The sequence below is a fragment of the Mustela erminea genome, chromosome 12, assembly GCF_009829155.1.
Source record: "Mustela erminea isolate mMusErm1 chromosome 12, mMusErm1.Pri, whole genome shotgun sequence".
Taxonomy (NCBI): Eukaryota; Metazoa; Chordata; class Mammalia; order Carnivora; family Mustelidae; genus Mustela; species Mustela erminea.
In genome coordinates, this window is record NC_045625.1 from 66,582,231 (window position 1) to 66,603,948 (window position 21,718).

The following is a 21,718-nucleotide window of genomic DNA, read 5'->3' on the forward strand; positions in this document are numbered from 1 at the left end:
CTACAAAGATAAGTCAGAGCCTGTCACAGAGCCTGCAGTGGCTCCCCAGTGCCCTCTGAGCAAAGCCAAAGTCCGTGTCTGCCTGCAAGGCCCCCCCGGGTGACAGGTGCCCTCGTCCCCCCCCTCCCTGTGTTCCACTCCCCTTGAAGCCTGCTCTTCCTCCAGTGAGCCAAGCACATGGCCCTAGCCCTGGCTGGTCTCCTCCTGGAAGCTTCTCCCCTCCAGATATGCTCAGGGCTCACACCTCCTACAAGTCTCTCTCAGATGTCACCTTTCCAATGAGGTCTACCCTGACCACCCTATTTAAAGTTCCATCCGGCCCCCCGGCACTCCCATTCCCCCTTTGGCCCTTTTATATTTTACTTCCTCTAAGAGCCCTCTGACTTTCAAACTTACTAATTCATTTATTAGCTAGATGATTTTCTGTGTGCCACCCCTTGCTGGCATGTGAGCTCCTGTTGCTTTTGCTTGTCCGTGTCTCTGTCCCCAGGGCCAAAGCTGTGCCTGCTTGAGAACCAGGTAGGTGTTCAATGAGTTATTTGTAAATGTTTTAGAAATTTTTCCTTATTATTTGCATTCCGTTTACCTTTGTATTCCTAAAGCCTAGTCCAGTAGACCTTATGAACACTAAGTGTTGTTGGATTGGTGCTGTCTTACAGCCGAACGCTCAGTCAAGAAGGAAGGAGGGATGGAGAGAGGATTGAGACAGAGAAAGGACGGACGAGTGGACGGAAACCGCCAGTGAGCGCCACCTAGTGGCGGGATGGCGTCACAGCCTCTCTGGGCAAAAAACCAGATTTGTGTGAATAAGATAAAGTAGTATTTCTTACCTTAAGACTTTTTTTAATTTTTTAAGATTTTATTTGCTTACTTTTTAATTAGAGAGGGGGTGCACACATGTACTCTTTGGGTAGGCTCTGGAGAGTGTGTCCTTGAGGACAGGGATGGAAAGTACATCCTTGGAGACTGGCTCCAAGTATTTGATAGTGACAAGCATTTAAATGCCTATTTAGACAATTTTTTTAAAAAACTGTTTTTCAAGGAAATCCAGGTTCCTCAACCCTCACTACTGAAGCTGATAATGAAAACAAATAATAGAATAATCCTTACAAGTTATTAAGTGGGTATTGTTGTTCCTGATTTTGTCCCTCTGTTCACACTAAAGAGGGAAACAAATCATGTCTCCAGGACAAGACAGCTCCCCTGTAGGTTGCAGAGGACAAAAGATGCTACTGTAGTGAAGCCCTGTATCAACCTTGGCTTCTGACACTTTCTCATCCCAGGCCTTGCTGGCCCTGCAGGGACTGGCCCTCCCAGGGTGAGCTGATTCCTTGAGACAGTAAACCGCCTGTCTGTAAGTGTGCCTTTCCGATGCAAACCAACCGATCCCAACCACAACCACCACTTCCATCAGGCTCTCACCCTCTGAGCCACTACCCACCTGCCCTATCCTCCAGGGCCAGGAGTCAGACACCAGGGGACAGCCCCCATGGCCCAGAGTCTGCTGAAATCATCCAAACTGGTTTCTAAACCTCCCGGTCCTGTCCCACCAGTTCCTTCCTGCAGAAACCAGCGGGGGTTCTGGCTCACATTTCCCAGCCCGACCTGCCTCCTGATGGGCCCCGGTGCTTTTCCATCTGGTCCCCCAGGCAAGCTCCCTCTTGGGAACTGTGAGTAACTGTCTTTTCAGTGGCAGTTGTCCCCTGGTCTGTTGGCCTTAGCCTCAGCTTTTCTAGTCATACACTCCGCAGTTGACCCTTCAACACCATGGGTTTGAATTGTGTGGGATCCCTTACATGCGGATTTTTTTCAAATTTTCTTATTTAAATTCAATGTAGATAACATAGAGTGTATTAGTAGTTTCAGGGGTAGAATTCAGTGATTCCTCAGTGGCAGGTAACACCCAGTGCTCACGACATCAAGTGCCTTCCTTCGTGTCCGTCACCCAGTTAGCCCATCCCCCCGCCCACTTCCCCTCCAGCAACCCTGTTTGTTTCCTACAGTTCAGCGTCTCTTATGGTTTGCCTTCCTCTCAATTTTCATCTTATTTTATTTTTCTTTCCTTCTCCTGTATTCACCTGTTTTGTTTCTTAAATTCCACCTGTGAGCGAAATCCTATGGTGTTTGTCTTTCTCTGACTGACTTTTTTCCGCTTAGCATAATACCCTCCAGTTCCATCCTTGCCGTTGCAAATGAGGGGTTTTTTGATAAATACAATACAGTGCTGTAAATGTGTTTCCTCTTCCTTATGATTTTCTTTTCTCTAGCTTATTTTATTGTAAGAATATTGTCTATAATAATATATAAAGTCTGTGTTAATCGACTGTTTTCAACAAAGCTTTTGATCAACAGTAGGCTCTTAGTAGTTAAATTTTTCAAGACTCACAAATTGCACACGGATTTCTATCTTGGGGTGTGTCAGCACCCCTAATCCTTATGTTGTTCAAGGGTCAACTGTATTTAAAAATCAGCCCGCAGGGATGGCACAAGGAAGAGAGGAGTCCTGACTCCTTAGACTCTGTCCCTTGTTGTCTTCCTCCTACAAAGCTGTGCCAGCTGCCCCGAATTCAGTGCGGCTCCCCCACGCGGAGAAAAAGGGATAGATGCCCCCAGGCAGGTCAGCTCCACGCCAGACCTGGAGCAAGGAGTCTCACTTTTCTCATGGCATCTTTCCCATTCCCTAGCAGGAGGCCCTGGGGGTACGCCTGTCAGGGCTGGGGGCAGGCTGGGGGGCCGCACATTGAATTCTAGGGTTGAAGCAGAAATGAGAACATGTTCTTGTAGCAATAATGTAAGGGAACAACCATCATGGCCAAAGGCTTACTAGATGAGTTGGTGGACTTTTCATGAGAAATCATTAGTGAAAGAACAAGATGCAAAATGTGATCTCAGTTCTGTGAATCTTTGATACTTATGACTATGCATATATGGCAATATGTGATATAGAAATACAGAGAAAAATAAATTTAAGTATAAGGTTTCCTGATGAAGGGGTTAATGAAAGAAGGTAGGGAAGGGGGAAGGAGCAAAAGGAAACGCAAATAAAAACACACTGAGGGGCGCCTGGGTGGCTCAGTGGGTTAAGCCGCTGCCTTCGGCTCAGGTCATGATCTCAGGGTCCTGGGATCGAGTCCCGCATCGGGCTATCTGCTCAGCAGGGAGCCTGCTTCCTTCTCTCTCTCTCTCTGCCTGCCTCTCAGTGTACTTGTAATTTCTCTCTGTCAAATAAATAAATAAAATCTTAAAAAAAAAAAACACACACACACTGAAAGGGGCGCCTGGGTGGCTCAGTGGGTTAAGCCTCTGCCTTCAGCTCAGGTCGTGATCTCAGGGTCCTGTGTCTAGCCCCGCATCGGGCTCTGCTCAGCAGGGAACCTGCTTCCCCCTCTCTCTCCCTCTGTCAAATAAATAAATAAAAATCCTTAAAAAAAAAAAAACACACTGAAAACTGCATGTGTGACAAGATCATATGGATGCATGATAGCACAATATAAGTAGCATAAAAAAAAAATCTGAGTTCTTGGGGACTCCTGGCTGGCTTAGTGGGTAGAGCAGGCAACTCTTGATCTCCGAGTCATGAGTTTGAGCCCCACATTGGGAGGTAGAATTTACTTTAAAAAAAAAAAAGAAAAAAAAATTTCTTTTAAATATTCCGAAGTTCTGAAGTAGGGCTGCTTGGTTTAAACCCAGATTTACTACTACTTAGCCCTGTTATGTCGGGCAAAGTGCTGCTCCTCTCTATACCTCCATTTCCAGATCTGTAAAATGGAGATCATAATTGTGCTTATGTCCGACAGCTGTTGAGAGGATTATATGGAAAAATTCATTTATGCTCTTAGAACCATGTCTGGCACGCATAGTGAGTGTTCACCAAACACTCTGGCTAGTATTCACAGTCATTACCAACAGTCAGTACCCCCAGTCTGCATGCCCTGGAACCTCTGTTCCCTTTAGCACACAGCTCAGGGCACTGAACTGCTCCATCATCACAGATGCTGAGCCCAAATACTGCCATAATTTCTAACCACCCAGGTTAGACCACTGCCCCTCTGTTTATACAGTTTCTCTCCAAGCAGATCACAGTATAATTGACTCATTTGGGGAGCTCTGTCTTTTCATTTGTTTCCTTTTTTAAGACAGCTTTATTGGGGTATAATTTACTTACAATAAGATTTACTCCTTTTAGCACACAAGTCAACCGACTTTTAATACATTTACAGAGTGGTTCAACCATCCCTGGAGTCTGATTTTAGGACTTCTCTTTGGATTTATTTATTTAGAAAGATTTTATTTATTTGTTTGTTTGTTTGATGGCTTGTTTATTTTTATTTATTTTTTTTATTTGAGAGGGAGAGAGAAAGACAGAGAGCACAAGCTGGTTGAAGGGCAGAGGGAAAAGCAGACTCCCGGCTGAGCGGGGAGCCTGTTGAGGGTCTTCATCCCAAGACCCTGGGATCCAGACCTGAGAGGAACTCAGACTTAAACGACTGAGCTGCCCAGGCGCCCCTAATCAGGTCCATTTTAAAAACACTGAAATCCTTTGGAACCATCCCTTGTCTTTCTTTTTATCAGAGCTATGCATTGCTCCTTTTGCTGGCGATCCGTTTATGGCTATAGCCTTTCGTTCCACTTTATCATGGGACTCTCAAAGAGCTTTTCTAGGCCAAAAGCAACTAACAAAGGGAGAGATCAGGGGGTTATGCATGGCTTCAGGAATTTTTTGTGGATCCAGAGCGGAATGAGAATTTCCTCTTCAAGCCCTTCGACTATTTTTCTATTATTTTTTTTCCTAATGAGTTATCTTTTTCTTAATGGTTTAAAAAGCTCTTTATACATCAAATATATTTACCAGAATTGGGCTGGGGAGGACAGAAACCCAAATATAAATGGTCATAAGCAAAGGGGAAATTTGGGGCAAACATAACTATAATGCAGGAGGTACATCATTGTGATAGTTTCAGGAGAGATAGTTTCTCTGCATTTGTCTGCCTTACCTCTGATTTTCTTCTGCACATTATCTTAATTCTTTTTATTTCTTGTTATTATAAACAATGCTGCATAAAGAGCTTGGTTCTTAATTTATAAACTTGGCCAACAATTTTTGCAGGAAAAATTTCAAGAAACTCAACTGTAGAGTCATAAAAAAAATTTTTTTTGAATGTTAATATTGTCATGTTGCCAAGAAGGCTGTATTCTTCCAGGTGTTCTATACGCTTGCCTCTTTTCCAAACAGCTCATCAACATGAAATAATTTTAATGTTTTTATCTTTGCCATTTTGGAGTCTTAACTGTATTCTTAACTTACCTATACCTCCATCCCCAGTTTGTAAGGTGGGGCTGATAATAGCATCTAGTCATTTTTATGAATAGCAAGTTAGTTAATACATTAAAGAACTCAGAGCAGTGTCTGACACATTGTAAACACTGTATCTATTTGCAGTTATTATTTTCCTTGACATTATGTGGTTCCATGTCTATCATTCTTACTACTTTTTCAGTTACGATAATTATTATGGGCCTCTCATTTAGCAAAGTTAAAAAATTATACCTTTTAATATTGTGTTCTGTTTTCTTCTTTAGTAGGAGCAAGTATATGTATGTTGGTTCTTTACTATTTTTTTTTTTATAATTATCATCTTCTATGCAGCCCTAAAGCCTTTGTTCTTTTTTTTCCCCAATATATTCTATTGTCCTATCCCTTCTTTTTCACAGAACCCACATTTTATTTTCTCTCAGCGCATGGAGAATTTTTTTAAAATTTTTTTATTAAGCTTTTTATTTTAATTCCCATATTGTTAATGTAGAGTGTACAATATAGTGATTCAACAATTACTGAGAGCATGGAGAATTTTGATTATAAAATTGTCTTGTTTTTTTGAGTAATTTGTCCATAAACTAAGCATTTAAAAATTTATTATGACAAATTGCAAACAAAAGTAGAATTGCAAAAAATGTGGAGATAAGAATATAATTTAAAAATTGAAGGAAAAGTAGAAAAATATCATAAATTTCAATGAAACAGTTACACGATTGTCAACCGTGGTTCCATGTTTTGTCTTAGAATATCCTTAACCTAGATTTTACTTGTTTTATACTTCTCCTCCAGTGTGTTTTTGTCCTATGTTGTGACATCTATTTAGCATACTGGATCCTTTCTGTTAGGTCTGTTATTAAATGAAACGAGACTGAGACAAAGTGAAAGTTATTTAAAAGCTTTATTTTATGATAAGTATTAGAAGTTAGACTGATCTGGCAGGGGAATGAGACTGAAACAAAGTTAAAGTTATGCAAAGCTCTATTCTGTGCTAAGCATTAGAAGTCAGACTGACCGGTCAGGGCCATCTCTGAAGAGAGCGACCACCCCCAGCTTACAGGCTCAAGAATTGACCGGTCAGGGCCGCCTCCGAAGAGGGCGACCCCTCCTCATCTTACAGACTACCTTTTATAGAGCCAAAGTGGCCAATGAGATTGTAGTCATGTTAGGTCACACGCAGGTGGCCAATTGAATTACAATTTACCCTATAGTAGCTGTTTGACCCAACCTATTTCTCTGGTCAGAATTAGTGCTCAAGGTTGGCGCCCAAATGGCGGGGTTTACATTCTTTGGTGGTTAGGGGAAAAGTATGTGTGTTTCTTACTGATTGGATGTCTCCACCTGGCCCAACTCGTCCTTGTATTCTGGGCTCTGTTATCAGGAACTGGCCGACCTGGCCTTGTATTCTGGGCTCTGTTATTAGGAACTAGCTGACCATATTTTACTGGTTTCCCAGACTTGCTTCTCAGTAAGTTCCTCTGGGGGTAGGTGGGCAGGGTCAGTTTAAGTTTTACTGCACAAACAACAAAATGGCTTTTAACCAAGGTGGAGTTGCTCTGGCTAAATAGGCCCTTACACTTTCCACTATCATTAATCGTTCAGTATCATTCAGTATTTCCCTGGAAATTGTCTTTCTCCATCTTAGGTAAAGTTTCTGTTAATATATTTTTTAAAAATTTTTATTTATTTAAATAATCTCTGTTTGCAAACTGGGGCTTGAATACACGATCCTGAGATCAAGAGTCACACGGTATTCTGACTGAGCCAGCCAGGTGCCCGGATGTCTGAGACACATATGAAAATGTTCATGGATTATAAAGGCAAAGTTCAGTGGATTTCTATCAGTTACACACAAGTAGCTTTCATATCAAGTAAACAAAATATTACCAGAGCTGTGGAATTCTCATGTTCCAGTACGGACCCCTCCCAACGTAAACGCTATCCTGACTCCTAACCTTATAGATTGTTTGCTTATATTTAAATGTTGCATACATTGTAACATAAAGTACAGAATCTTTTGCTGAGGAGTATTCCACTGTAAAATGAAAAAGCACAACTTATCCTTTATACTGTGGGTGGGCATTGGGTTTGTTTGACCTCTCATTCATTTAGGATGCTGAAGTTGTTTTCAGTCTGTTGCTGTTACAAACAAAGTTGTTGCCGTGAATAACCTCAGTTATGTTTCATTGGCATCTATGGAAATGTTTTTCAAATGTAAGAATAGATATTTAGGAGTAGGAATCCTAGGTTCAGAGAATATATGCATTTGTAGTTTTCCCTCACAAGCAACCTTGCCCTACTGCTAGAAGATTCTTACTTCTGAAGTCCATTCTTCTCTTGGCTGCTTGAAGTCCATCAGTCAACTGATAGTTCTCTCAAGAAGGACTCATGGGAACAATATTTCCTGAGTTCTTGCAAGATCAAAATTTTTTCTTGAGCTTTTATTCTTTCTTTTCTTTTTCTTTTTCTTTAAAGATTTTATTTATTTATGTGACAGAGAGAGAGATCACAAGTAGGCAGGCAGAGGAGGGGGGAGCAGGCTCCCTGCTGAGCAGAGAGCCCAGTGTGAGGCTCAATCCCAGGACCCTGAGATCGAGACCTGAGCTGAAGGCAGAGGCTTTAACCCGCTGAGCCACCCAGGAGCCCCAAGCTTTTATTCTTTCAAACATAGCTTGGATATATAGGAAAAATCCTTGGCTCAAACGTTGTTTTGTGTGTGTGTTTTTGTCTGACTGTTGCTATAGATAAAACTAAGGCTTCTTTTCTTTTTTTCCTGAAACTCAATTACTGTACTAGAATATTTTTAGTGCTAGCGATTCTAATATATTTTTTTGTTTTGATTTTTTTTTAAGATTTCATTTATTTATTTGACAGAGAGAGATCACAAGTAGGCAGAGGCAGGCAGAGAGAGAGGGGGAAGCAGGCTCTCTGTTGTACAGAGAGCTAGATGTGGGGCTCGATTCCAGGACCCTGAGATCATGACCTGAGCTGAAGGCAGAGGCTTAACCCACTTAGCCACCAAGGCGCCCCATCCATTCTGATATTTTAATAAACAGATTCAAATCCTTAATTCCAGGAAAATCTTCCTGAATTTTAATTTTAAATATTTTTCTATTCTATGATTTAGGGTTTTTTCTTATGGGGTAACCAGTTCGATATTTTGCATCTCCTAAGTCTATCTTTCATAACTATCATTTTCTCTCCAAATCATTTTTAACAGTCTTATTAACAAACAATTCACACACCATTAAATTCTTTCAAAGAGCACAGTTCAATAATTTTAAGTATATTCAGAGAGTTGTGCAACCATCACCCAATCAATTTTAGAATTTTTATCACCCCCCCCCAAAAAAACCCAGATTGATTAGCAGTCGTTCCCCATTCCTGCATGCCCCCCAGCCTTAGGCTAGTTCCTGTTAATGTACTTCCTGTCTCTAAGGATTTGCCTATTTTATAAATTTTATGTCAATGCAATCATACAATATGTGGCCTTTGGTGAATTGCTTATTTCACCTAGCCCAATTTTTCAAGGTTTATCATGCTGTAGCATGTATCAGAACTTCATTACTTGTCATCCATGAATAGCATTCATTTTATTTTATTTTATTTACTTATTTTTAAAGATTTTATTTATTTATTTGACAGACAGATCACAAGCAGGCAGAGAGGCAGGCAGAGCAGTGAGCTGAGCGGAGAGCCCGATTCGGGGCTTGATCCCAGGACCCTGAGATCATGACCTGAGCCAAAGGCAGAGGCTTAACCCACTGAGCCACCCGGAGCCCCGGATTCTTTTAATTAGTATTAAATGCCAGAGCATATAGGTCATATACGAATTTGTTTCAGAGAAAATATTTGGTTGGCATGTAGTCATTTGATAGACCTATGGTAAGAAGAGAACAAAAGAAAACTTAAAATGGTATAAAATTCTAACAAGTGTCCCACTTACAAAGTTCTGGGCATGTAAAAAGCGTTATCCACGCCCCTCCCTCCTGCCCTGTACTTGGCTGGATTGTTCATCTTTCACTCTGTCTCTTCCTCTACTGCTTTCTCAGGAATCAGAGGACAAAGTCCCCTCACGATGTTTCTTAGTAATGACATCCATCCGGAGGAAGGCGAGGCGGCGGCGGAGTCTCCCGGGTGTTCGGTAGGTGCTTACAATTCTGCAGTACTCCACAGGGCAAACGATATTCAAAAATTGTGACAGTTTGGAAAAAAAAAATTGTAACAGTTTGAGCTACCGCAATACCCGGTGATGCTCCGATATGGTGGTGGGGCGGGCAGGGAATACGGACATTCCCCTTCATCGACTGACTGATGCTCTTTGGTTACAGTGAAATGCAGCGTTTCCAGGGCAGGTGCGTGTGAGAGCTAGGCTGTTTCCACGATAGCGGCCATCTTTTGAAAAGGCCATTCTCCCACCTGGGCCCACTTGGTATTTGTTGCTCTGGCACAGAACGGCCTAGGAGTGAAGGGAAAGTGCCCTGGGCTGATGACCCAAATTTGGGCTCTCACTTTGGCCTTTCTGGTCTTCCAGTTAGTTGAATGGCCTAAGAACTTCCTTAGGAATATTGGAGTTGGTAGGCAAGATGCCGGACAAAATGAGATTTTATTCCTTCAGTATAGGATTTTGGATAAGGAAGGTATTCTAAGGAATTCTTTATTGTTTTCTCTGCCAACAACTATTCCCAAACATTCCGCCAACACTCTTTGCTTCGGTAAACTATCCCAATGAATAGGGACTCTTAGAGCTTCCTTTGCATTGCATTCCGGAACATTCTGAGCCCTTTGGACACTGGGATGAAGCTTTGATATCTGTATTATCTGGCTCTCTTTCTTCCTTCAAAGAAATGTAGCCTTAATAAAAAAGAAAAAGAAAGAAACAAAGCCTTACTCCAAACAAAGGCTGTAAGCCTCCACAGCTCGCTCTGTCGCTCTCTCTCTCTCCATGGCAGCCCATCATACTTTACGTTGGGAAGATCTTACAGACTTTCCCATCCAAGTCTAATGGGCCGTTTCATGGTTTAAGTGATGCGTCTAATAATACCCCTTTCTGGGAATGACTATGAGATTTGACATTGCCACTCTTAACTCAGGTTCGTTAGGCAGAGATACCTTCCAAAGACAGATGCTTCTGTTTTCATGGTTCCTTGTATCCTTTTGTTCCAGTGTTTGTGAGTCTACCAGTTACCTTTTCATCCAGTCTCCTGACTCCCCGCCTTTTTCCCTCCTGCAGCTGCCAGAACTGTATGCTTCTGTCGAGGACTTTATTAAGGAGAGCAAGAAATCAAATCTCCCAAACACTCACGGTATTTCACCGAGCAAAGCACAGAAAATGCTTAGTCAAAACCTGAATGCCATGTCAATTAGTGGAACCGACGACGTGAGGGAAGAAGACCCCCAGCCTCTCTTCGTGTGCGAGGTGATGAGAAGAGAGGGGGAGAAACCAGACTCTGCGACCGAAATCCTGTACCGAAGCTTGTTGACACCCTCGCTCTCTCCGGTGGAGAGACTCACCAAATCCCAGCAGAGGCTCTTCCGGCATGGGATTCCTCCTCCCGCACACACTTTTCCCTATGAGATTCTCATCGAGCACTCCAAATCCTCATCACCGGTCCCTGTCCCCGTAAAGGAGAAGACTCCGGGTGCCAACACATTAGGCATGCTGGGCATTTCCAGGATCAGGCCAGAAAATTTTGTCTTTGCAGACAGAATTGCTAAGTACTTCTTAGTTGATCCAGGTAATCTAAACAGATGAGGCTATGTGGGGGGAAATTCGTGGAAATCTTATTGCAACATTTACTTAGGTTATGAGAGCTGGAATAGTCAAATGGTAACCTATGGGAATCTTGCAGTTCTGGGACTCGTGGCTGATGTGCCTGCTGCCTACAGTGCCAATGGGAAGTAGAGAAAAGAGACTGGAATATTCCAGTCCCCCAAAGGAGTAATTTGGGTGTGATACTTAAAGTCACTTTTCTAATATTAGCTAGTTAAACTTGGACTCTAAGTCACCCATAACTATTATGAACTTAGCCAATTGTTTACTGAATAATGGCTTATTTTTCTAAAGTATCTTGGCTTTAGTGCAATTGAGAGGGGTTATTTTTAGATATTTTTTCGGGAGCTCTTCCCTTTCATTATTGATACATCTCTACAAACGACGAGAGGAAACTCCTCCCTTCATTTCTGACACTTTAATAGGAAGATGTTCTTTTAAAAAAAAACTATTTAGAAAAAGTTGAAAATATATAAAATATATGATGGTGAGTTTCAATGAGAAGGGGGTGACTTACAAGGTCTTCATTTTCCTTAATTTGAGGGAGGTAATAATTTGTCATTCTAGGTAGCTGTAAAAAATAGATTAAGTCAATGATATGAAATATTTGAACCTTCCTGAAGTAGCTTCTTGACTCAAGATAAAACCATTTTCACAGCAAATATTTTGACAGCACCATTTTTATACTAAAAGTAGTGGGAGAGTCAGAGGAACAAATTCAAAGACATAGATTGATTACTCTGCTCATATTTGGTCCAAGATGCCAGAACAGTCTTTGCTATAACTCCCCACACTGATGTCTTGACAGAGTCTAATGCAGTTTTCAGATCCCTTTGATAGAGTCATACTTTGTGTGTTCTGGAGCCCAGGCAGGAGTAGAAATCAGGGCAATTGTAGGAATGGCCTCGCTAATCCACAGAAGTGCGTGAGGTAAAGTCTGGGACCAGAAAGGAAAAAGTATGGAAAATATTAGGAATTAATTAGTCCTGCCAAAGAGCCTATTAAAAAAGTGCTGAGGGCTTTGGATATCTGATAGGGATGTTTATGGTTTTGCCATCGACAGAGCCAAATTGCCCTTTATTACCAATGTATGGCTTGTCTCCTTACAACATAACTTCTAGAGGTCTCTCTTGTGGCCTTCCAGACTCTGTTGGGGTTTCTTCTCTGTCTTCATGACCTCATTTCCTCAGATCCTATAGGCAGAATTTCAAGTACACATCCTGTCTATTCAAGGAATATGCATAAAGCCAGGTGTAGGCATCCATATGGAGACCATCCAGTAATCTCGTAGGTTTAATTGGTATTGCAACAATTCATCTTTTACTCTCCTGTATTGTCCGGTATTACTATCATTTTATCAGCCAGCCAGTCCCTAAAGTATTCTCAGCCACTAGGACTTTAGGGATCTTGGTATACCAAAGAATATTATAGAACATATCCTTACGAGCATCAAGCACTGGGGAAGGAAAAGAGAATGAGTGCTACCATTTTGTCCTTCTATCATATCAGCTCCTCTTGCTCAGGCTGAATACTGTGGGACTATGTAGGTTAGGAATGTGTTTGACCAAAAATGACAGAGAAACCAAATAAAGATTATTTTTCTTATGTACTTAGAAGTCTGGAGGTAGACAGACAAATGTTGGAGCAATGCTTTTGCTATTGTCAAGGACCCAGGCTCCACCGTCTTTTTGTGTACAGCTTTTGTCTTCATGGTCAAAAGATGCTTCCTTCACCTCCAGGTACTATGGCCACATTCCAGGCAGCAAAAGGGGGCTAAGAAGAAAGCCACGTTGGCTCTTCGTGTCCTCTTTTAATAGGGAAGCCAAACTTCCTCAGAACACTCCTCCTGAGTGACTTCTCCCTACACCTCATTGGTCAGAATTGTGTCCAAGAGCCGCCCCTTACTGCTGGGTGGTGAATAGAGATCTTAGCTTTTCATCCTCTACGGTAGAGGAAGACAGAAGAGGATTGCAGTGGGTATGCAGTGAGCCAACTATCTGTAGTGTGCACCACAGATCACAGCATAAAGCTCTGTAGGAATCAAAGTCATCAGTTTTGTGGGCTTCTCTTGTCAAATTCATCCTTCTGTTCCTTCTTTTAACCAGATCTCCCAATGCCAAGTCTGCTAAAAATCTTGTCAAATTCCTGACACTTGGTAATTGCCCCTAGGGAGACATTGTTGACCACCAGTGTTCAACACCAAAAGCTTGCTGCAGTATCTGTTCCACTAGGGAAGGTAGGAACTCAGGGGACAGTCCCTGGCTGCAGTCTCCTACTTCAAGCACTTACAGAATGTATACTGAAACTTGGAGTCTTCCAGGACAGGGCTGGAAGCCTGATTGGTGCAGGGAACATCTCTGGACCATAGTGGATCTGCTCAAGTATCACCATACACGGAGAATGATAAGAGAGAATTAAACCAGCCCTCCTGCTTGTTTGCTGTATCCATTATTCACCTTCTGTTCCTCAAACTCATCCCCTTGACTCTTGGGCCTCTGGTTTTACACTCAAGTCTCTACCTCACGCCTTGCTCTTTTTTTGTTGCTGTTCTTTTTTGGGGAGGGAGATGGTTTACGTTTTGGTTAGTCATTAAAGAAACTGAAAGGAAGGGAAAGGGAAATGACAGCTGAGTAAGAGCCTATGCAGTGTATCTTGGCCTGACTTTCCATGCTTCATTGGCTTCTTGAAGGGATTATAATTACGAGCAATGCCCCAGGTTGGTAGGTCCTGAAAGAGTAGCTAGCCACGGCCCTTTATACCCAGGGCTTAAACCAGCATCTTGGAAGAAATGACACTAACAACCTATGCACTTCTGATGAATCTTTGTCCTTGTTTTAAACACTCATCAGGATCCTTTTCTCCTCTCTCTCGATCTCTTGATCTCAGTGCTCTGTAGATCTCTCCATTTGTCCATTATTATCCAGGCACTGAATGAGACTCCTCCACCTGCTAGTTAGCCAGGCCCACCCAGCTCCCCATTTGGAGGAGGGCTTTAGACAGATGAACACCATAGGTGCCTGCTTCATTTGTAAAGCTCTAGAAACAGCTTTCTACCAAAAGGGAGAGACTCAAGTTCATCAAAGTTTCATTCTGTCCAAGAAGCATCTCTGAATAACTGAAGGTTAAATAACACCTTCATGTAATTCTTTGAAAATGTGATTCTTTGCAGAGAAACAATTCATGGATCTAAGGGATCTGGAATGGAGATACTACAAGGGGCTCACGTCATGGAAGCACCGTACTAAAGATCCATTCATAGACATAAAGTACGACAGTGAGAAGAGATTTGTGGACAGCCAGCAGAGGCCTGGTGTCATTTGCCCCCCTGTAGTTTGTAGGTCTTTATTCATTTACCCTCAAGTTGATTATCCCCCCAAAAATTCAGCTTCTTCTTAAATGAAATATGTTGTTTATTAAAATACTTTGGACATGGGCTTTGTTTTTGAACTTATATGTGAAAAGTAAAGAAGCAGATGGGACATAGGAGCCAAGTCTATACAATATTGATGTAAAATCCAAAATTAAACCATTAATATGGGGAACAAGATTCAGATTGATCTGCTTCTATAAGACCAACCAGGTTTGGACCCGTGAAGCCTATTGGGACCAGAGCTGAGGCAAATCTAGATCATGTGAAAAGTTAAGGACACCTCTGAAGGAGAGCCAGGCAAGAACAGCTCTTTAAAATGTTCTACACACGTGAAGAGGTGTATTATCTTTTAAAAAGGTTGGTAAATTTGACAAAGAATGAATCCCTGAGGATGTAGAGATCAGTCGGAGAACTCAAAAATAATATGGTAACTGCCGAAAGACATGAGGAAGGAAGTAACATCTACAGAACAAGAACAGGAAGATTTGAAAAAAAAAATTTGGAGATCTTGGAAGTGAAACATATAATTATTGGAAGTAAAAAATAATCATAATAACCATCAATAAATTATCTGAATGGGTACTGGATGTATCTTAAGAGAGAGGATTAATTCTGAAGGAAGGATCATGGCGGGTAGAATGAGAAGTTTAGAAGTATATTCAGTGGAAGTTGCAAAAGAAACCAGGGTGTAAACAGCGATGTTTGAAAATGAAAGGACCGATAATTTTCCAGAGATGAAATGAATGAAAACTGGAATGGAAAAACCTCACTGAATGATTGGCAAGAAAATAAAAATAACTTTCTCTCCAGAAACCCCATCGCGTAACTGCACCACAGTAAGGAAGGAAGGACAAAACAGCTTACGGAAGAGAGGTTGAGGGATCGCGTGGACAGAAGTGACAGATTCCGTTAACAATACACTCAAAATGCTGAAGGAAAACACTGGGCAGCCGGAAATTCACCAGCCAGCCAGATGCTCTTCAAAGAGCAGGGTTAAAATAAATACTTTTTTTTTTTTTAATGTAAAAGCCAACTTGTTTACCACCCACAATCTCTTACTGGAAAAACCACTAGGAAAGTATGTACTCTAGCAAGAACCCAGGGGGAGTCCAAGATATAATGCTGAGCAAGTGAATGATCAATAATATATGTGTATAAAAAAATAATAATATATGTGTGTGATTGTGTAGATACTAAAATATATTTCTGGAATCGTGTCCCCAATATTTTATTTAGAAAATTTGCTTCCACTTGGGGCACCTGGCTGGTTTATTCAGAGAAGTAAGTAACCCTTGACTTTGGGGTTGTATGTTTGAGCCCCACAGTGGATATAGAGATTACCTAAAAATTAAATCTTTAAAAAAAAAATTTTTAAAAAAAAATTTTTTTTTTAAGATTTTATTTATTTATTTGACAGAGAGAAATCACAAGTAGATGGAGAGGCAGGCAGAGAGAGAGAGAGAGGGAAGCAGGCTCCCTGCCGAGCAGAGAGCCCGATGCGGGACTCGATCCCAGGACCCTGAGATCATGACCTGAGCCGAAGGCAGCGGCTTAACCCACTGAGCCACCCAAGCGCCCCTTTTAAAAAAATTTTTAAAAAGAGGGGTGCTTAGGTGGCTCAGTTAGTTAAGCATCTGCCTTTGGCTCAGGTCATGATCTCAGGGTCCTGGGATGGAGCCCGGTGTTGGGCTCCCTGCTCAGCAGGGAGTCTGCTTCCCTTCTCCTCTTGTTCATGCTCTCTGTGTCTCTCAAATAAATCAATAAAATCTTAAAATAAAATAAAATAATAAAAAATTTCTAAAAAAAGAAAAGAAAAGAAAAGAAAATTTGCTTACATTTAAGTCGTTAATCTATAGTTTCTTTCTTTGGCACTATTTTTTAAAATAAGATTTTGACTGTGTGCCTGGGTGGCTCAGTTGATTAAGCGATTGCCTTCAGCTCAGGTCATGATCCTGGAATCCTGGGACGGAGTCCCACATCAGGCTCCCTGCTCAGCAGGGAGGCTGTTTCTCCCTTTTACCCTTCCCCACTCATGCTCTCTCTCTGTCAGTCTCTTTTTTCATTCTCTCTCTCTCAAATAAAGAAATAAAAGAAAAAAAAATCAAGTTTTGCCTTCAGCATAGTGGATATCTTCAGCAGGTGAAACTGTCTAGAAATGGGCATGAGAGGAGTTTCTAGGGTGCTCAGAGTATTCTGTTTTTTCTTTTTTTTCCCCCTTGTATTCTGTTTTTTCATGTGTGTGCCCAAGTGTGCTAAGCATGCAGAAACTCCCCCAGCTATGTTCTCCAACTTTAAAGTTTTCTTCATGCATCTTATAGGTTTGTTTGTTGTTTTTTTTTTTTAAGTTTTAAAGTTGTGTGACCTTCATAAAATGAATGGGGGGTTTCATCTTATGTGGGAAACTATAGCTACTTAAATATTGGAAATATTTATTCTTTAAAATCTACTAGAACTCAGCTATAAAACCATTTAGTCCTGACCACTTTCTTCCCATTTTTACTATGAAAATATTTAAACCATCCTAAAAATAAATAAAATTGTGTAATGAACCTACACATACTCATCACTTAATTCAATACTTACTAAGATTTTCCCAAGCTTAGTTCATCTATTCCTTTTGTTATTGGGTCTGCTGTGTCAGCTGCAGTATTTTAAGATTTTGTTTGTTTATTTCACAGACAGAGATCACAAGTAGGCAGAGAGGCAGGCAGAGAGAGAGAGAAGAGGAAGCAGGCTCCCCACTGAGTAGAGAGACCAATGCAGGGCTCGATCCCAAGACCCTGGGATCATGACCTGAGCTGAAGGCACAGGCTTTAACCCACTGAGCCACCCAGGCACCCTGGCTGCAGTATTTAAAAAAAAAATTTTTTTAAGTCATCTCTACACCCAATGTGGGGCTTGGACTTATAGCCCTGAGATCAAGAGTCTCAGCCTCTACCAACTGAGCCAGCCAGGCACCCCTGCTGAAGTATTTTATTTCTTAAAGAGATTTATTTATTTATGGGGGGTGGGGAGGGTAGAGAGGGCCAGAGGGAGAGAGAATCCTGAAGCAGACTCCCTGCTGAGTGTGGAGCCTGATGCAGGGCTGGATCGTGACCATGGGATCCTGACCTGAGCCGAAATCAATAGTCGGCTACTTTACTGACTGAACCACCCAGGCGCCCCCTTGCTGAAACATTTTTAAAGCAATTTCTTGGGCTTCCTATCTAAGATACCATCTTTATATACTTTCGTGCACATCTCAGAAAAAATATGGACATTTTCTTTCATAACCATGAAGTCATCATTATATCAAGAAAAGTCAACAGCTATTCCTCAGTACCATTTGTTTTTCCATATTCAAAATCCCCTTATGGTCTCAAAACCTACCTTTGTCTAGCAGGATCCAAGCAAAGTCTAAAGACTGCATTTGGTTGTTCGGTCTCATAAAGTTCTTTTAAGCTAGGGCAATTCTTCCTTTGTTTCATTTTGGTTTTTGGTTTTTCTGTTTTTTTCCATGCAGTTGACTCACCAAGGACCTAGGTCTACTGGCCTGTAGACTTTCACACAAACTAGATTGTATCCTCATGGTCATTTAACTTCTTCCACTATCCATATTTCTTGCAAATTGGATGTTTTCTAAAAGCTTGATTATCTTTCAGGGAATACTTTGTTAGGTGATGCTGTGTCCTTCAGATGGCATCACAACAGAAGGTGAATAGTAATCTGGTTGTTGCTTTTTTAGTGATTATGGGATTGAGTCATGGATTCAGGTGGTGACCCATCAACATCTCATTTAATGGCTTCCCGCACTGAGGATGATGGTCGGCATCCTCCTCGAGGCTCCTGGTGATCTCCACCTCCTGGTAGTCACACCCTGTCTACGGCCCTCCCTTGAGTCTAGGCAGGACTCATGACTTGCTTCTATGAATAGAATGTAGCAGAGATGCTGGGATGCCACTTCTAGACTAAGTTACAAAACAACTGGATTCTGTCTTGTGAGTCACAAAAATGTGGGTTGTATCTTGGATTCCCTCTCTTGCCCTCCCTTGCTAGCTCTTAGGGAAGCCAGCTACCATCTTCTGATCTGCCCTGTGGAGAGGTCCATGGGCAAGTCACTGCTGTATCTCTAGCCAACAGCCAGCTGGGCGTAGGGGACCCGCCACCCGTAGCCACATGAGTGAGCCTGGGAACAGACCCTTCCCCTGTCAAGACTAGAGATGCCTGTGGCCCAGCTGACCACCTGCAACCTAGTGGGAGACTCAGAGCCAGGGGCATCCGATTAAGCCTGACAGGGATCCCTGACCCCCAGAATTTGTGAAATAATGTTTGTTTTAGGCTGCTACATGTTGGGCTGATCTGTTATACAGCCATAACTAACTAACACAGAGATCTTTGCTTGGATTAATTATTTTCGTTGTATTCATTGAGGATTTTCTAATTCTGTTGTTAATTTCACATTTATTAATCAGGAATCCTTTGTAAAGAAAGCCTTTTCTTCATCAAGTAGGGTTGTTGAACAACACTGAAATATACAAAAATTTTTGTATATTATGTACTATTTGTATATATACAAACATTTGTCTGTACAAACAAGGAGGTTTCCTTCTATAGTTTCCAATTTTCAGATTAAGGTGTCAATGTTCTAGTTACTTTCAAGGGTCACCAAAAAAGTGTTTCTCTCTCTCTTTTTAAATAACACTGTGGACTTACTGATGTTTGTTAATAAGCTTTTTATTTATTTATTTTTAATTTAAAAGATTTTATTTATTTACTTATTTATCTGACAGGGAGAGAGAGCATAAGCAGGAGGAGAAGCACGGAGAGGGAGAGGGAGATGCTCCGTAGATCAGGGAGCCCAACATGGGGCTTTGATCCCAGGAGTCAGAGATCATGACGACCAATCGGCAGGCGGCCGATTAACTGACTGAGCCACCCAGCTGCCCCTTTAATAAGCTTTTTAAAAAATTAGATCACACAGAAAATGCAAGTTTGATAATTACAGCACACTGAACATACCCATGGAAGCAGCCCAGGTTATGAAACAGAACACGCCTACAGCCTCTCTCCTAATCATGACTCCATCCCTGCCCTCCAGAGGTGACCAGCATGTATCTTAGGTTCATTTTATCTATTTTTGCACTGTTTTATACAAATGTAAGCACACATTTGAACATGTATAGATTGTGTGTGCACATGTATAGAATGTGCAGATTCTCTTGTATCTAGCTGCTTTCAACATTATGTTTGTAAGAGGCATGTCTGATCTATATGCAGTTTGCAGTCATTTTCATTGCTGCTCAGTATTCAATTGCATGAATACGGCTCGATTTATTTATCCAGCCTGCTGTGCATGAACATTTGGGTTATTTACAGCTTAAGGTTATCACAAACAAGGCCTTGCAATGCCACTGGCCATTAAGCAAGGTTTGTTTGCTAGAGAAGACCCCCAGGACCTAAGGTCTGGATGTACAAGTCTCCGATTTATTGCAGGAAAAGGATCTATTATGGCAAAGCATTAAAGTAAGGATGTGCATCACAGATGACAGCAAGGGGTCCAGAGAGACCAGACCCAGGCCCAAATTGTCCTTCCCTTGTAAGGACCATACTGAACACACTCATTTTCTCCATTCAGGAACATTCAGGAATGTGTGCATGGAAGTCTTTAGAATTAGGGAGTATGAATTGGAGTCTTTGTTTTTTATGTTTTATTGGTCAAGTAGGCGTATTCCTGCTCCATAAACAGCAACTGATAGTCTCATGGAAACAGGTGAGAATCGTTAATATCACTCTTATCAATAAGCCATGTTGAGAAGGTGGTACAAACCACCCCCAAACGACTTAGACCTGTGATTACAAAGCCACACTACAAATCAGTAGGTTTCATGCCTTGGCCGGAGGTCACTGTGATGTGGGACCTTTAGCAAAAGAGTTCCGGCTAATTGTAGGTCTGCTGGAGTTAACCCGCACTGTCCCGTTGCTATGAAGTCATGTTCCTGTCTTCTGATACACGTGCACACACTTCTCTCGGGTGGAATTGCTAGATTCCAGAGTCTGAAGATTTTCAGCGTTAGCAAACAATGTAAAACATTTTTCCAGAATTGGTGCTACCAAGTTCCAACACTACCAGCGGAGTATATGGAGTCTCGCTGCTTTCTAAGACTGTACTGTTGACCCTTTAAGTTTGAGTCGTTCTAGTAGGTGTAGTGATACTTTATTATATTTTTATTACACTATTCCTGCTTACTTGTGAGGTGAGATCTTTTTCATGTGCTTACTGACCAGATTTTGTGACTATGTTGCCCTTTTTTCCCCCTAACTGATGTGTCAGAAATCTTCATTCTGATATGAATTCTTTTGTATTTGTATTTCAGATACCTTCTCCAATTCCCTGCATTGCCTTTTAATTTTCTTAATAGTGTCTTAAAAAAAAAAAAAGATTTTATTTATTTATTTGATAGAGATCACAAGTAGGCAGAGAGGCAGGCAGGGAGAGAGGGGGAAGCAGGCTCCCTGCCAAGCAGAGAACCCAATGGGGGGCTCGATCCCAGGACCCTGAGATCATGACCTGAGCCAAAGGCAGAGGCTTTAACCCACTGAGCCACCCAGGCGCCCCTTAGTAGTGTCTTCTGACAAATTCCTAATTCTAATGGAGTCTAGTTTATCAATCTCTTCCTTTGTGGCTAAAGCTTTGAGGGTTCTGTTTAGGAATTCTTTACTTATCCCAAGATTGTGAAGCTCTCTACTTATGCTGTCAGATCTTTATTGTTTATATTTCATATGTAGATCTACAATCCACCTGGACTGATTTTCTTACAAGGTAAGGAAAGAGGGCAAGATTCATTGTTTCTCCATTTGGGTATCCAAAACATTTCTGGGATGTAGCTCAAAGATGTGCTTATAGGGGAAATTATAGACCTCAATGCATATGTTAGAAAAGAAGAAAAGCCAAAACTCAATTATTTAGCATTCATCTTCAGAATTTAGAAAAAGAAAATGATTCCCAATTTCCAGTGTGATATCATCTTTGAATTCTTTGAGATTATTTGAAAGTACATTGTGTTTAAATAACTAGAAGTATATTTCTTAGTTGCTAAATATATGAATATTTTCCATTATCCTTTTACTATTGACTTCTAGCTTAATTCCACTGTAGTCAGAGAAAATATTTTGTGTGACTTCTGTGCTATGAAATGTGCCTTAGGGGCCAGCATATAGTTAATTTTGGTAAATGTTTTGTGCTTACTTGAAAAGAATTTTTATTCAATTTATATATTAATTT

The 21,718-nt window shown here is 41.3% G+C and overlaps 1 protein-coding gene across 12 annotated transcripts in view; it reads left to right on the top strand.

The window, feature by feature from the left end:
- The window catches only part of C12H9orf153 (chromosome 12 C9orf153 homolog), a 30,731-nt gene extending 11,317 nt beyond the window's left edge, over nt 1-19,414 (top strand). For 9 of the 12 annotated variants that reach the window (XM_032308695.1, XM_032308696.1, XM_032308704.1 and 6 more), the window contains 3 exons: nt 9,367-9,458; nt 10,548-11,052; nt 14,257-14,938. In XM_032308695.1, coding sequence (XP_032164586.1) covers nt 9,367-9,458; nt 10,548-11,052; nt 14,257-14,483 — 824 coding nt within the window. In that variant the 3' untranslated portion in view covers nt 14,484-14,938. Of the gene's footprint in view, nt 1-1,336; nt 1,355-1,394; nt 1,671-9,366; nt 9,459-10,547; nt 11,053-14,256; nt 14,939-19,226 lie in introns of those variants that run through there. The other 3 variants (XM_032308707.1, XM_032308706.1, XM_032308698.1) reach the window with 3 other exon arrangements.
- Nucleotides 19,415-21,718: the final 2,304 nt, after the last annotated feature.